Raw genomic sequence first — 17,187 nt, 5'->3', positions numbered from 1 at the left:
AGCAGCCAATCTGGACACGTATCAAATGAGAGAACCTAGACCTTGCCTATAAACAATCCCTAATCCAATCCCTTCAGATGCACACAAGTGCCTTGGGGTTGTTTCTAGACCAGGCCACACTCTTATTTTGCACACTCCTCTTTCCATGAAATAAAATGCATTCTCCCCGTCACTGGATTCACTAGATTCCAGGATGACTCAATCCATACGTCCTGCAAATAGAAAGGAAGGAGGCGCGCGGGGAACGTCCAATAACACAGCTGTAAATCATGTGACCTTCAACTGGAGGCAGTGAGCAGTGTGTGCTACAGACGGAGCTGCACTGATCTTTTTAGCCTCCGCATGTAATGATTATTTATATTTATTTTGAAACAGAGCATTTCTGTTAGCGGTCGTAATGTCGCTCAAGCTAGACTTGCTTGTTACTCACAGTTCAGTTACTTCTTGCTCCTCCTCCCAGGCCTCCTTGTGTGTGAGCTGGTTGCTGCCGGTGCTCTTGCATGTCCAGATGCGTTCGGCGTATCTCTGCAGGCGCGCCTCATACTCGCTGTAGCCATTTCATCAGGATAACAACATATATTCCCCTCAATCGCATAGTGTGAGTACTAGGACACAGGACAGGAACATCCACCTAGTCACTTGACTCAGTTAGCTCTACGGCATACCCAGAGAGACCCTCCATTCATAATTAATGAATCATGCTAGGAGCAATTGATCTCGATAATTAAAAGGCCGGATGTGAGGGACATCCCACACCAAGCATACATTCTGGATCCTTTCATAACAGAGCCAAAGTGCAGGATAATCCCCAGAAACACTGCTCCATCTGAAACTAAATCTGACAAGTCTTCCTCTCTGTAGGGACTAAGCAATGCGTTAAATCACGTCCTGATATCATTAGGACTTTGGCATCTATAACTAGACGTTAAGCAGTACAAACTTGACTTATTATATTGCACTGACTGACAAAATGCAGAGCACAAAAGTTTTGGGTTGATGATGCTTTGCACTGGAATAGTAGTAGTATTAAGGTTTGTTTACAGGTGGCTCGTAATTTGCTATTTATCAGATACGGTTATTGTACTGTACCTTTAGACTAGACAGACAAAAAGTGGGGATGTTGGCCTAGTGAGTTATGCAGCCTCAAGGAGCAATACATGTCAAACTCACGTGGGGCACCAAAATACTTCTGTATCTATTGGTAGTAAGGCTAGGGGACCTAAAAATAATGCATTGAACTGCATTTTTATTAGACCTCTGAGCAACCTGAACGATGCATTAGTATATCAATCCAGGATGCCAGGCGGCCATGCACCGGCTACACTTGATTGGAAAGCGATTCATGTCACGAACACGTTTGCCTTTTCTTACAAATCATATTACAACCGTTGTATTTCCAACAAGTCAAACTTACCAGTTTGATCTGCAAGTGAAATCCGTCCGATTTGATCATGAGCTAGTGTCAGAACTGACGTGATATAATCTGCTTGTTCTTCAGTCTACCCTGTAAAGTTAGCTAGCCATGCTAGTAAACGCGCCACCGAGACAGCATGACAAACTCAGAGACGGTGAGAATCACCCAAACCAGTTATGCATAGATCAGCTAACGTTAGATAGCGCAATTCTCAGGTAATACTAGTAACGTTAGTAGTACTTAGCTAACGTTACGGTATGTCTAGTTAACTAGTTTTAAAAAGAGAGCACAACTTTGACTACGAAATAACAGTGAGTGACTGTGTGTGCATATTACGATAGGGAAAACAATCCCAAAGAAGCCCAACAAATCCGACATAGCTAACGTTAGCTATTTAGCTAATATTAATATTCAGAAGCTGAACAACATAAAAACACTGACACAAAATGCGATGTTCTGATAAGTGTACATAATGGTTTTGCTTTGACAGTCAGCTAGCTAACTGGCGAACCGAGTCGGCTTTGCCATAATGTGAAAGGATACTCTTTGTTCCTGAAGGCCTCCTTGGTGTGTTCGATGTTGTAGACCTCCTCCTCTGGGCCTGGCGGCTCGGCTAGCGGCTTAACCAGCGGGTAGGGTTTCCGGCCCAGCAGTGGTGCCATCCTGAATACGAAACGGCAGCGATGACGTCTTAAAAAATAAAACTCCTACCACAAAACTACGCAAAATATGACAATATGGCCTTAGCATGTAGTCAAGTATCCAAAAATATTCCAGGAGCATTCAACGTGTAGCATCTAGCTAGCTAACCTAGCAAGTCGGCTAAATCCTCGCTGCAAACAATAACACAGCACTTCTTGCTAGCAGTCAAATCGCATCCTTGTTCTGTTCGCCGGTAGTTGTGTCATTGTTTATCAACACAAACTTTACAAAATGCATTGAACTGTTTAAAAATGTGCAATGATAATGGACTCTTCGGGTAGGCTATCCGGAGAAACTTCTGCTAGCTTGTCCCAAAGGAGGATGGAGAGGAGAGCTGACAGGATTCTCGAACTCGCGGCAACAGCGGAGGTTCTCGTCAGGGGGTCTGGCGCGCTCTCCACTCCGGTCTCCGAAGACTAGCCCTCTTCTCATGGAGCGATTTTTTTTTACCTCGCAGTTTCCGTCCTTGAAAGTTTAAATTGTTCCAATGATAGTAAAGGGTTGTAATAACTTCATTGAAATATGCAAGAGATTAATTACTGTGTTGAAAAAATGGCGGGAGTTTCCGCCCGGCAAAGACTGCACAACAAAACAACTCAGTTTCCCCAGCAGCAAACAGCGTCGTACAGATTTATCCCGCCCCTCTCTCTTTCGATTGGTCTAACAAAGAGCGATCCTATTGGCGCGTTCTAGTTAGTATTTGCATATTTCCGTTAGGAAACGCCTACTCTGTGAAATGCGCGTGTGCAATAACTCAATTCGCCGTTGTACAACTTATAAACAATGCCATTTTTTACAACTTTTGCAAAGGGTACATTTTACTAAACTTAGTTCACTCTGTTTGTAACAGATTTTAGTTTTTGGAACAGAAAACTGTATTGAGATCAAACGTTCAATCGGTGAGATAATTAGCAAAATGTCGGCCAAAATCCATCTCGCTCCATGTCCTCCCATTGCCGGCGACTAGGCTTTCTCTCATCCCCATATTCGGTAGTGAGTGGAAAAGTAAACCGGATGCTTCACATTTATACATCCGGTGAAATACCTGGCTCATTGTTCTATCTGTGACTACAAGCTGGCGAGCTCTATTGTTTCCAACCGTATTTCAAAATGGTGCCCTCCTCTAAAATGAAACGTGATTAAGCCCGTTTCATAGCTAGTATACTTTGATTTGCCGCTGTTGTGTCAACACATTATTTCAAATGTCAAATGACAAGTAATTTTAGACATTTGTCACTACCCGACCTTTAACTAAAACGTATATCATGTTAGGGGCGTGGTTTAGCTACGGGGGATGTACGAATATTAAATAATAAGGCAGTGGGTAATCTCGCTAACTCGTGTTTGCTCTGCCCCCCCCTCCTCGCTTGTTCTGCCCACTATGACTAATTTGTTCCCATTGGAAACGACGGGCTGTGGTCTGTCTTGGGTTAGTTTATAAAAATCTTTGGTGTAGTCCTAAAACCCGGAAATTAGTTACCTATGGTTCGTTCAGCCACATGTTCTAAACCCAGAAGGCCACACATTGCGAGACTTCCGGGAACGCTTGCGAAGCAGACTCGGAAGACCAGACCAAGATGCGAGTCAATTCCTTAAGCAGCTGAACATTTATTACTCAAACCTCCGGAAAGTGTCAAGCTGACACGTTTTTATTTTCGGCAAAACATTTTTTTAAATAGGAGTGCCTTTGAGTTGACAGGTTGCACATGCGCAGTTCGTAGCGAGACGACCGTTAAACCAGATTACGTGTTTTTTGCGCATAAATTTAGCAAGCTAACGTCGCCAGGACATCGCCTACAAGCGTGATCAGGAATTTCTATTGGAGAAGCATTTCAACATATCTTCATACTAAACCATCTTTGGTTCAGCCTTCGTGTGGGAAAAAATGAATGGTGAAAAAATATATATAGGTCTGAGGGCAACACTGGTTTAGGAGATCTTATACGTTTTGTTCTATGACATAACAGCAGTCAGTTAACATGAACTTTATGAATTATGAAGTCTTTATGTGATTGATGTGTTTTTTATTATTACATAAATTCTTCAAAATTCACAAAAAGTTACGTTATCTGATGAAGATTATCTCATAGAACAAAATGTATAAGATCTCCTAAACCTGTGTTTACCACAGACCTTATTTTCAGCATTTATCCAAAAACCTTACAAAAACGGCATTCATTTTCCTCATAGGCTTCCTCCAATGAACCATGCCGTAGTTAGTGCCTACGAAAAGACACCATTACTATTTCTCTCTATGAGGTCTGTGGTAAACACAGGCTTGGGAGATAATCTTCAATCAGTCACTTTTTGTGGATTTTGAAGAATTTATGTAATTTAAAAAACACATATAGCACAAAAAGGCTTCATAATTCATAAAGTTCTTGTTAACTGACTGCTATTATCTCATAGAACAAAACGTATAAAATCTCCTAAACCAGTGTTACCCTCAGACCTTATTTTTGGCCGTTTATTCCAAAACCCTATTCTTTTTCCATTAATCTTTCCTATAGGGATGGCTGAACGAACCTTAGGTAGCTCATTTACGGGTTTTAGGACTTCAAGCTGGCGAGCTCTATTGCAGCCAACTTTAAAGGCGAGTCGAGACTGACTGATCTACAAATCACCTGGCTTGCATCCTAAATAACTACTCAATATTATTTGTAGATCAGTCAGTCACAATTTACCCATGCTACATCATGGTCTTGACGCTCTTGAACACGGCCACTGTCAGTGGAGTATGCAGATGGCACTCTAGACCTTTTAAATATTTTCTTTTATCGGGGACATGTCATCAAAATAATAAATATATTATATTGTAACAGCATGTGGATAGCAGCTTCTGCCATACTGTAAAATTCCATCAGCCACTGTAAATAATGTATCTACAGTGTAAGTACCATAATCAGTTTGTCATAATACTCATAATACTCATAAAACCTAACGGTCAAACTTGGAAATGGTTCCAATCCATTTTCAACCATTCATTTTCCCCATGGGGGATTTTAGAAACATTTCAAGTAAGGGCTATGTTTCGTGTAGGCTTACCCTGATGTGACGTTTTGATAACTGTAAATCTCTCTCAGACAAGGTGACTTTTATCAGAGAGGAAGAGAGAGGCCCAACTCAGTGGAAAATCTGTCTCTGCAGGTGGTTGTTTTTTCATTGTTTTGCCCACCAAGTAAGGAGTTTTTGTATGGAGGTCAATAAAAGAGTGTCGAATTAGCTCAACAACAAAAATAATGGTTATTTTCTACGTGAGATTTATTTGATCTAATAAAAGTTTTGTAATGCTTAAGTTGTTACGAGTGTACTGATATAGGTAGGACACGTGACATCCCGGCATCTTTGAGAAGAAAAAAAAACACTTTCTATTGGAGTTGTCTCGAGATGGCTATGCATATTCATGTCATGAGGCTAGTGGCATAGCATTTCTCTCCATTGAATACTGGAGGTTGACGTCAACAACCCTCATCGAATATTTAAAAAAAAACATTACAATAATAAGATGTATACACCAATCCAAAGAAAGGATAGGCGGGACCTAGACAGCCCGCCATGCCGCTTTGTGGACAACGACTCCCATTGTTAGGACGGAGACACCTGTATCTTGTCAGTATATCCAAAATCTTGGATTTTATCAATATATAAACCTGTAGTTAACTAACTAGCTAACTTAGATGGTGAAGCTAGGTGTTCTGGATAATGTTTGTTTGTGTCTGTGTGTGAGGGATGGGTAGCCTACTTCAAGTACTTATTGACTTGCAGCTGCCCTAGCTGGCAGTATTATTTTGGTCTGGCTTTTTGTGAGGTTTCAGAGATGGACTGATTGATTATCATCCTCTCTTGAGTCAACAGTGTGCTTACTTTACTACAGGAATACATTGATCTGTTTGCTGTTACCCTCTGGACAGCAGATCATTAGTATAGCTAGTAGGCATGGTTATGTAACCTTATTTAGTCCTACCTGCTATGGTGGGTTTTAAATAAATTGGTATTCACACGTCTGTTTGATTTTTGGTAAAATTACTGTCATGTTATTGATGCCAAATTGCAAACCTTATTTGAACCTTTTCTATTCCAGAACCAATGTGTGTGCCTGAGTCTTATCACCTCTCAACTAGGTAATCTGTTTAAACCTGGAACACTGTGCTTCTGCTTTGGTCTGTTTCGGTCATTGCAGGAAGTCCTGAAGAGCAGGAGTGTGTGAACGGTTTTGTCCCAGCTCAGCTCTAACACCTGACTTAAATAATCATCATAACGAATCACTGCGATAGGCCTTGATTTGTAATCAGTTATAAGCTGGGCTGGAACAAAAGTGTATACTGTACACACTCCTGCTATTCATATCTGGAGCCGTCCACCCCTTTAAGTCATTATTCTGTACTATGGGTACAGCTGAACTTGTTGACTGATACCAAGGCGGCGGATGTTAAGAAGAAGGGAGTAGCTGCGGACCAGAAGACTGCAGCAAAGGCAGCACTGGTCCACACCTGCCCTGTCTGTCAGGTGAGTAGTATTGGTTGGTACTGTATGTGCTTTTAGGTTACTCTCTATGTGTAGGCTATTGTACTGGCCTGTGTGGTACAGTCTTTCATTTTTTTTGTAGTTTGTTGCATCGTATTGCTTAGTTTATAATTTGTGTTGACTTTGAATAAAATCTAAGCCACAGATTGTTAACTTCCTCCATTTTGTACTTCACCTTTATACAGTAGATGCAGACCCAAAGACATTCAAGTAGCACTTTGAGAGAAAGCATTCCAAGTCTCCAATGGTCCCAGTACTGGTTGATGTGCAGGTCTAAGTGACCACACACACTGAAATGGACCTACAGCTGGGGTAAGATTCTTCCATCATTCACACATAGACATAGTGTAAAGCACCAGGTTGTAAACAAAACGCTGTCCTCATTGCTTAAATTGTATTGTGTATGGCTCAATTTGTGGAAATCCTGTGATCACTCATCGTCTTTAATTTTGTGATTCAGAGACACACGATGACCACGATTTGAATGACATTGAGGGACACGCTGAGACCCCGAGTATGACTGGACATTGGCCGGATATTTGTGACAATGATTTAAAAGGGGTGTAGAAGCACACCAGAACCCCATTTTATGTTTATTCCAAAGCCAACCATCCCTCTACCTACCCCTTATTCCACACTGCCTTTTATGCCCCATGGTCCCTCAACTTCAGACACTTTGGAACTCTCCATCTTATCTCTATAAACCCACCCTACCGTCACCCATTTTCTCTATGCTGCTTCCTTAATTTTATATATATATATATATTTTTATATCCGAAACATACAATATACTTGCAGTGAAGCCGCTCAACAACTACATCATACCAGTCATCCAACAGACTCCCATTCAGAGCGACTCACAGAAGCATCCAGGGTCAATGCCCTGTTCAAGGGCATGTTGACAGATTTCCCACCAGGCCAAAAAACTGAACCCGATCCCCCCCACAGTTCCCCAATAGCTGTCCCTCAACCATTCTAGACCCCTCCCACAGTCCCCCCCCCCAACCCGAATAAAAATAAAAAATACAATTAATTCCATTCCCCACCACCAAGAACCCCTCAATGCACCAACAACCAAGAGAATGAACGAACTAAAGAGAGAAAAAAGAAAAACACAGAAGAAAACAGCAAACAACAATGCATCAAGGACAACTGAAATCATAACAGCAATGCCAACTGTATATGTTTGTGTGCATGTCTGGCACTATTACATTTATGTGTGTGTTCTTGTATGCGTTTATTTTAATGAGAGTGTGTGTATATGCATGTGTACAAACACCTGCACGGCATCAGCCTCAGGCAAACCGGCATTAGTTGCTTCCTTAACTTGTTATTCTTCTGATTTGATAGCATCTAGACTCCGTAACACGTTTAAAAGTTTTGTGGTGTACTGTTTTTGCTACTTTTTTTCACCTGTGTAAAGCTGTCCTGCGTATTCTGAGGTTCAGACTGAATGCAAAGGTAAATTGACAGCAGCAACATTCAATTGACAAGATGGGTGTTGATATAGCTGTGTTTAGGCATGGCTTCCTTGTTTTGTTTCTCATTCTACTGGAGTTGATCTAGTATTTTATAATAAACCTACCTTACACATCCAGTTGTTTCTCCATTTGTAACTCCCCACCAAAAATCACAATATGCTGTTTTACATGTTGTGTTATTTGTGCTGGTGTAATTCCTAAAATGGAAAATCAGAAGAATCTGTGGCTCTCTGATTGTAATAATAGTTCATATGGTGCTCTGCGACGTCCCAGGTTTGTAGCATTGATTAATACATCATTTAATCTTTACTTCAAGTCAGATGTTTATACAGTATGTTATGTATGAAAGGCATACTGTACGTATGCATTGTTTACAATTTTGATTTCTTTAAAACAATGTCATTGTTGGAGTTCAGGTGTTTGACGTGATTGATGGGAGACTAGGAGCATTCTTGTCAAATAAATATGCTCAGTAATTCCTGATTATGTTTAAATTCTGCAAAAAGTTGATCTGGCTTTGAATCGGCAAGACTTAACAGAACATGTCCACAAGTTAGTTTTGAATTGCTTTAATACAGACGTGCATTCTGACAACATGAATTTAAATAGATTTCTCTTCATTCATTTAGTTGGCAGGAATGATAAAGGATTAAATATAGACCTCCACTGGCTGAAGGAGAAGAGGATCTGGTAAAATAAGGGTATGTTGCTAGCATCATTTAGGTAGCTAGCTTCTTTGCAAAAAAAATAGCCTAGTATTCATGGCACATTGTAAATATCTGACGCTACTAGGATAGTATTCTGTACAAGACCAAATGCATAAATAAGACAAATATTAATTAAATAAAATATCTAACAGTAAATGAAAAGGTTCAATATTTCTTTTGTTTTGGGTAGGAGCTAGTAATGAAGTGCAGGAGCTTGTAGGGATTTGTAGTCTTGCATGATTATTAGCATTTTCAAATCAGAGTAAATAGAGCGGAATATAAAATGCCCTATGGGGAAAAATGAATGGTGAAAAAAAAGGTTTGGAACCATTTCCATGTTTGACCGCTAGGTTTTATGGGTATTATGATGCATCCACTGTGGGGCTCTGTTGCTTGAGTGGGTTGGGCCCCTCCAGAAAAAGAAAGAAACATGTTTTTTTATACATCATTTCCCTTTACATTTAGTATCCCTATCTGAAGACATATTGTATGCATTAGAATTTTGAAAAGTCACCTTATTCCCCTATAATCCACTTTTGGTTATATTTTGAGTGAACTATTCCTTTACATTCAATTACAAGCAAATAAATATGTCTTATGATTGAAATGTGTAGTATGACAGGGAAATTGTATTATTTACAAATAATGAAAACACTAAAATCGCGTTTTTACAATAATTTATACTGAAATAAAATTATTCCTATGCAGGTATTCCCAAACAATTTTTTTCTTCTTCACCGTTTCAAACAGTCCATTTAGATTTTCCAACTGGTGATTTTTGTTTCTCGCCTGAGTAGCCTCGTTTCACTGCCAAAAATAAAAATCAACCATCTAGTGTTTAGCGAAATAACAACACAATGTCAAATACAGGTAGCCTAGTCAAATAATTAACATCCAATCACATTAACCATTACTCTCTCGCGGGAATTCCACTAACAGTCCGTATGTAGCCAAACGTAGCTGCTGCTCATTCCGTTTGCTTGAAAATTGATTAACGGTTAAAAAAAAGTAAGGCCCGCGTCCATAGAGACACATACAGTGAGGGAAAAAGTATTTGATCCCCTGCTGATTTTGTACGTTTGCCCACTGACAAAGAAATGATCAGTCTATAATTTTAATGGTAGGTTTATTTGAACAGTGAGAGACAGAATAACAACAAAAAAATCCAGAAAAACTCATGTCAAAAATGTTATAAATTGATTTGCATTTTAATGAGGGAAATAAGTATTTGACCCCTCTGCAAAACATGACTTAGTACTTGGTGGCAAAACCCTTGTTGGCAATCACAGAGGTCAGACGTTTCTTGCAGTTGGCCACCAGGTTTGCACACATCTCAGGAGGGATTTTGTCCCACTCCTCTTTGCAGATCTTCTCCAAGTCATTAAGGTTTCGAGGCTGACGTTTGGCAACTCGAACCTTCAGCTCCCTCCACAGATTTTCTATGGGATTAAGGTCTGGAGACTGGCTAGGCCACTCCAGGACCTTAATGTGCTTCTTCTTGAGCCACTCCTTTGTTGCCTTAGCCGTGTGTTTTGGGTCATTGTCATGCTGGAATACCCATCCACGACCCATTTTCAATGCCCTGGCTGTGGGAAGGAGGTTCTCACCCAAGATTTGACGGTACATGGCCCCGTCCATCGTCCCTTTGATGCGGTGAAGTTGTCCTGTCCCCTTAGCAGAAAAACACCCCCAAAGCATAATGTTTCCACCTCCATGTTTGACGGTGGGGATAGTGTTCTTGGGGTCATAGGCAGCATTCCTCTTCCTCCAAACACGGCGAGTTGAGTTGATGCCAAAGAGCTCCATTTTGGTCTCATCTGACCACAACACGTTCACCCAGTTGTCCTTTGAATCATTCAGATGTTCATTGGTAAACTTCAGACGGGCATGTATATGTGCTTTGACAAGATCCTCCCGTGTAGTTCTGGGCTGATTCCTCACCGTTCTCATGAATATTGCAACTCCACGAGGTGAGATCTTGCATGGAGCCCCAGGCCGAGGGAGATTGACAGTTCTTTTGTGTTTCTTCCATTTGCGAATAATCGCACCAACTGTTGTCACCTTCTCACCAAGCTGCTTGGTGATGGTCTTGTAGCCCATTCCAGCCTTGTGTAGGTCTACAATCTTGTCCCTGACATCCTTGGAGAGCTCTTTGGTCTTGGTCATGGTGGAGAGTTTGGAATCTGATTGATTGATTGCTTCTGTGGACAGGTGTCTTTTATACAGGTAACAAACTGAGATTAGGAGCACTCCCTTTAAGTGTGTGCTCCTAATCTCAGCTCGTTACCTGTATAAAAGACACCTGGGAGCCAGAAATCTTTCTGATTGAGAGGGGGTCAAATACTTATTTCCCTCATTAAAATAAAAATCAATTTATAACATTTTTGACATGCGTTTTTCTGGATTTTTTTGTTGTTATTCTGTCTCTCACTGTTCAAATAAACCTACCATTAAAATTATAGACTGATAATTTCTTTGTCAGTGTGCAAACGTACAAAATCAGCAGGGGATCAAATACTTTTTTCCCTCACTGTACCAGCTCTACTGGTAGTACTGCTACTATCAGCAGTACGACACCTGCACCTGTCGACAACACAAGTTGTTCTGCTTCCACGAGCACATCCAATGCTAGCATCAGTAATTCTACATTTGTTGTTAGCCCAGCAAGCACGGACACTGACAGTTGTGAATCTGATGCAGCCGAAGAGCTTCTGCCCCCTTACCCGGGAAAGCACCGAACAACAGACAGGGACGTTGGACCATCAAAGAGGCGCAAATATGATGAGAACTACATTGATTTGAGGTTCACTTATATTGGGAGTAGTGCCTTTCCTCGGCCACAGTGTATTATATGTGCAAAAGTACTATCTCACAACTTAATGAAACCTTCACTCTTTTTAGAAACAAGACATGCCAATTTGAAAAATAAGCCACAGGAGTTTTCTGAGCGAGAATGAAGACGACTTACGTGTAGTAAGACATGTATAAAAGCAACAGATACCATTAATAAGAAGGGGCTAGAAGTGTCTTATAAATTACCAAGTGGCTAGGACAGGCAAGCCCCATACTATTGTGCAGGATTTAATTATTCCTGCTACCGCGGATATGGTTGGGACAATGCTGGGGGAAAAGGACAAAAAAAACGACAGACAATGCCTCCATCAAACAACACCGTTTCACGACACATCAGTGACATGGCAGGAGATGTTTTGAAACAATTACGGCTTTGCATACAAGCCAGTGAATTCTATGCATTACAGCTGGATGAGTCAACAGACGTGGCGGGCCTGGCACAGCTCCTGGTATATGGGGGTTCAATTAAGGAAGACATCCTCTTCTGCAAACCACTGGAAACCAGCACAACAGGAGAGGATATTTTTAAAGTACTGGACAGCTTTGTGACATCAAATGGACTTTGGTGGTCAAGATGTGTTGGTATCTGTACTGATGGTGCAAAAGCCATGACAGGGAGACATAGTGGAGTGGTAACGCACGTGCAAGTAGTTGCTCCCGACGCTACTTGGGTACACTGCAGCATCCACCGAAAGGCTCTTGCTGCCAAGGGAATGCCTGACAGCTTGAAAGACGTTTTGGACACTACAGTGAAAATGGTTAACTTTGTTAAAGCAAGGCCCCTGAACTCTGTTGTATTTTCTGCATTATGTAATGATATGGGCAGCGACCGTGTGACGCTTTTACAACATACAGAAGTGCGCTGGTTATTAAGGGGAAAAGTATTGACACGTTTTTTTTAATTGAGAGACGAGCTTAAAGTTTTCTTTACTGACCATAATTTTAACTTGTCTAACCGCTTGCATGACGAGTTTCTCACACGACTGGCCTTTCTGGGTGATGTTTTTTCTCTCGACTGAATGATCTTAATCTAGGATTACAGGGACTCGCCGCAACTATATTCAATGTGCGGGACAGAATTGAGGCTATGATTAAGAAGTTGGAAGTCTTCTCTGTCTGCATCAACAAGTACAACACACAGGTCTTTCCATCATTGTATGATTTTTTTGTGTGCAAGTGAACTCAAGATTACGGACAATGTCAAATGTGATATATCGAAGCACCTGAGTGAGCTGGGTGCGTAATTATGCAGGTACAAACAACTAGATTTGTTATCCCTTTCATACCCTGCCTCCAGTCCACTTACCGATATCTGAACAAGACAGCCTCATCAAAATTGCAACAAGCGGTTCTGTGAAAATGGAATTTAATCAGAAGCTACTGCCAGATTTCTGGATTGGGCTGCGCTCAGAGTATCCTGCCTTGGCAAATCGCGCTGTTAAGACACCGATGCCCTTTGCAACCACCTACCTATGTGAGAGTGAATTCTCGGCCAACTCTCTCCAATACAACCCAACATTGCAGAGTTTTGCGCATACTTTCAAGCACACCCTTCTCATTAACCTGTGGTGAGTTATTCACAATTTTTGATGAACAAATAAGGTTTTATATGTAAGATGGCTAAGAGCAAAATTATAGATTATTATTTGTGCCCTGGTCCTATAAGAGCTTTCTTTGTCACTTCCCACAAGCCAGGTTGTGACAAATACTCAGTCATTCTTATGTTTAATAAATGTATCATATGTGTGTGTGGCAGGCTTACAATGGTGGCAAAAAAACAATATTTGAGAGTGCGGTGACCCTGGTGCTGGAGGGGGTATGCAGCTGGAGTTTGAATGTTTGAAGGGGTACGGCTCTATAAAAAGTTTAGGAACTACTGTCCTATAGTGATGAGTTACTTACTTCCCATGGATTTTAACTTTAAATCAAGAATAATTCTATCATCTCTATCAAGTGTCATGATTTTATTTAATGGACTGCTTAAAAAACCCACAATGCTAAGTCTGGAGACGGATGGCCAGTCACGGCCCAAGCTTTCTATGTCTAAATTGAGGGCCCAAGGCCATGGATTTGCAATCTGATCATTTCCATGAAAGATAAAATGCAACCAAGTCAAGTGGTCATCCTGTGGTGAAAAACATTTTGGACAATTATTTGAGAGTGTGGGAGTCAAAAGATGCAAAAAGAAAACACAATATCAACAACCATATTTTACTATGGAGCAGGGTATATTCCAGCATGTGCATCACTTTTGCAGCAGAAAATTAACACTTGAGAGCATGACCCACCTGACCATAAGAAATAATCTCTGAATTACAATACAAGGTCTTTAACTACTTTTCAACCTCGTTCACCATTCAAACTCATGCTATACCAGTCACATCCAATGGCCTATGAAAATTTAACAAGCAAGATAAGAGTATATCAAAAAGGATAGACATGACAAACAGTTGTCTAATCTTATTTGCAAAGCGAAGTACAAATGTAAAAAAATATTTCAAAAACTTCAGCCCATATTCAATAAAATCCAGTGACCGGAATGAGTTTCCCCTCATACTTCCTGTGCTGCTTGGATAAATGTATTTAACAAAACAGCGCTAACAGTGTGAAACAAAAGAAACTCAACAGAATATTAATTAAGATATGCTCAACTTCATCCCTCAGAATTAACAAACCGATTTGATTGAATAGGGGCCATAATTATTTCAATCTGTGCAATTTCTACGAATAGCATAACATATGAGACACTTGTCTGACAGAAAATAAATATATAGTGTATATTTCAGAGCGATAGGCACTTTTTTTGAGCACGACTATGTACAGTGTAACGCATTAAACGGCTTAAAATTACTTTCAAAGCTGAGAAAGTAAAATTGTATTTTAATAAACAACTTTAAACAATAACTTCAACTTTCTTTTTAAATGTATTCCATTTGTAGTGACTTGATTAACAGAAATGCATATTTTATGATAACGTATGTATAGATAACTGCCAAAATAAAGTAAACACCAACATAAAGTGTCTTAATAGGGCATTGGGCCACCAGGAGCCAGAACAGCTTCAATGCACCTTGGCATAGATTCTACAAGTGTCTGGAAATCTATTGAAGGCAACACCATTCTTCCACAAGAAATTGCATAATTTGGTGTTTTGTCATACTATGGGGGCATATTCATGGTAGCCAAAATAATGGCCATAATAATGGCCTGCCCGGCATTTTTATACATGACCCTAAGCATGATGGGATGTTAATTTCTTAATTAACTCAGGAACTACACCTGGGTGGAAACACCTTCTTTCAATATACTTTGTATCCCTCATTTACTCAAGTGTTTCCATTATTTTGGCAGTTACTCGTATGTCCCATTTGAAGACTTCAATAGAGTGCATGGGTTGCATGCATGTCCATCCAATCAACTAGTTATCTCAGTACAGATTTTTTTTCAGTGCAAATTTTCTTCAGTGGAGGGGCTCCTGATTCCTCCTCTTCTTCCTGTTAGAAATGTTGGTATTTAAATAAATTGATTGTGGTGATATCTTTAATGTTATTATTAATTAAGAGCTTAAGCAATTACCAATCACAACTTTTTGCATCATTTTTTTTTAACACTAATAAAAATGGTCATATCCTTTATTACTATAGAAAATGACTTACCTCTGTGCATTGAACTCTTACTCGGACACCAAGGGGCAAAACCAGGTCTTCCTTGATCAATGTGGGAGGCTCATCAGCAACTTCATGTGTTGGCTGGGATGGCTCTGCATATAGAGTGAAAGACTGAGTGAAACACTTAAAAAGGCATTGAGCTATTAAGTGTAATATAGCCAACATAGTATACCTCAGTTACAAGAGTGACATAATAGCTAGGGCCCAGAATTTTTCCTAGTCAAGTTACAGGGTCTGGAAAAGCTCCAGGCCCTACATGGGTGGACTGTGCAGTGCGATGGTGTAGTATGCTAAGCCAACTGTACCGTCCACACTCTCCTGGCCCAGCATGGGTGGTAGAGCATCTTCGGCCGTGCGGAGTGTTGTGGTGTGAGGAAGAGGACTGACTGCCTCACTGGGGTGCTGGAAGCTGGAGCTGCTGCTGTCCATTTTGGGCTGGTAGACATCAGACAGGAAACTCTGGTTGCTGCATTCATCTGCGGTGAAAAGAACAGGAGCAGTCTTGAATGCTTTCAGACCAATATCATTTTCAATTGAGGAGGTAAATTTAAATTCCAATTAAAAAGTATGTAAATGTTTTTATCTGCATTTAGTTTTTATCTGCATTCAGTGAATTTCCATGGAATTGCCCCCAACCCTGTTATATAGAGTATTGCAGTTCTTTAAAACCTGCTCCAAACTGCATGTGCTTCTCACAGTCAGTCAGTGCCTCACCTAGGAAATCCATGGTAGAGCTGGTGTTTTCCAGCACCACATCTTTTAGACCTCGAACCTCTCCAGTTATGGATTTGCTCCGGTATATCTGAAACAGAAAAGGAGCGAGAGAGAGTAAAATAGAGCCAGAGTGGTAAGGTTGTTCCATACACAAACTCATTAAATTCATGAACCATAGGATGGTCTGATGCAGTCATCTATTATTAGATACCAAACCTGTTTAGTGTCTGTCACAGGCACCCACTTGAATATGCGTAGGGATGTGTCTCCCACAGTTACCCACTTCTTCTCCCTGAAAATGAAATGTAATAGAACAGAGAATAGATTTACTACATTCAGTAATAAAAAGCATGAACCAAAGATTCTTCTGATTTACTGGTGGCTATGCACAGGGCTAAGCTATGTAAATAGCCTATGTGCAAGTGCATTTTTTGCCTAATATTCCTGAACCTCGCCGAGGGAAACTGCTCAGATGGACAACGGATATTTTCAATGTGGGTCACAGTTATATCAGAATGTGTAACGTTGTAACAACATGTGGACAAGTGTAGCCATTTTGACAGACTGTGAACATTTCCGTTAGTCCTGCCCATAGAATTGCCGGGCTTCGGCAGCTTCGTCTCTCCATTGGCTGTTGTGTCAGTCACTCGCCAACCCCTCTAATATTTTCCGAGTGAAGTTTGTCGTGTGGCATTGCAGATGTTTACATTTCATTTACATAATCCCCGCGGTTTTACTTACCATTTACGCACTTTTTCAATTGCTGCCAGCACCTTTTTAATGTCATCTTTAGCACGACTTCGTGTCTCCGCGCGACCTGACCGTCCGGACATCTTTAGTTGTTACTTTTTGGAGATGTCTTTTCTTGCAACTCCAATCTTGCAGTGTGCTTACTCCTCCAATAGGCTAATATTCTCGCGAGGTTTTAACACCCATTCCCTTTTCCTAGTGGTTGGTTTGTCTGTTTTCTTCATCCTCCCCATCATCTTTGAGACGACGTCATCACATTACCATTGACAGTAAAATAATAGGTTGTTGTGATGGTTATTATGGATATCTGGATATTTTAACCCCCATAAATGACACAAACGTAATGAATCAAACTGGATATAGTGTTGATTTTA

General features: G+C 40.6%; 2 protein-coding genes and 1 long non-coding RNA gene across 4 annotated transcripts in view; 1 reads left to right on the top strand and 2 right to left on the bottom strand.

Moving 5' to 3' along the window:
• Window positions 1-2,755, bottom strand: part of LOC106612575 (tyrosine-protein kinase BAZ1B) — a 29,873-nt gene extending 27,118 nt beyond the window's left edge. The window contains exons 1-2 of one of the 2 annotated variants that reach the window (XM_045724466.2): window positions 1,958-2,755; window positions 431-547 (exon numbers count right to left, since the gene is read on the bottom strand). In XM_045724466.2, coding sequence (XP_045580422.1) covers window positions 431-547; window positions 1,958-2,076 — 236 coding nt within the window. In that variant the 5' untranslated portion in view covers window positions 2,077-2,755. The remainder of the gene's footprint in view (window positions 1-430; window positions 548-1,957) is intronic. The other variant, XM_014213857.3, reaches the window with a different exon arrangement.
• A 490-nt stretch (window positions 2,756-3,245) lies between these two features.
• Window positions 3,246-8,237, top strand: LOC106612586 (uncharacterized). The gene is made up of 3 exons (XR_001330325.3): window positions 3,246-6,622; window positions 6,826-6,952; window positions 7,101-8,237. It is a non-coding gene; the product is annotated as an uncharacterized LOC106612586 (long non-coding RNA).
• Window positions 8,238-13,871: 5,634 nt separating this feature from the next.
• bcl7b (B-cell CLL/lymphoma 7b) lies at window positions 13,872-16,945 on the bottom strand. The gene is given in 6 exon segments (NM_001140154.1): window positions 13,872-15,175; window positions 15,338-15,441; window positions 15,655-15,825; window positions 16,064-16,151; window positions 16,280-16,355; window positions 16,805-16,945. Coding segments are annotated over 6 exon segments (603 nt in total). The 5' UTR covers window positions 16,897-16,945; the 3' UTR covers window positions 13,872-15,103.
• Window positions 16,946-17,187: the final 242 nt, after the last annotated feature.

This window comes from Salmo salar, chromosome 09, assembly GCF_965601325.2.
Source record: "Salmo salar chromosome 09, fSalSal1, whole genome shotgun sequence".
NCBI lineage: Eukaryota > Metazoa > Chordata > Actinopteri > Salmoniformes > Salmonidae > Salmo > Salmo salar.
Note: the sequence above shows the minus strand (reverse complement) of the source record. Positions and strands in the feature narration are given on the sequence as shown.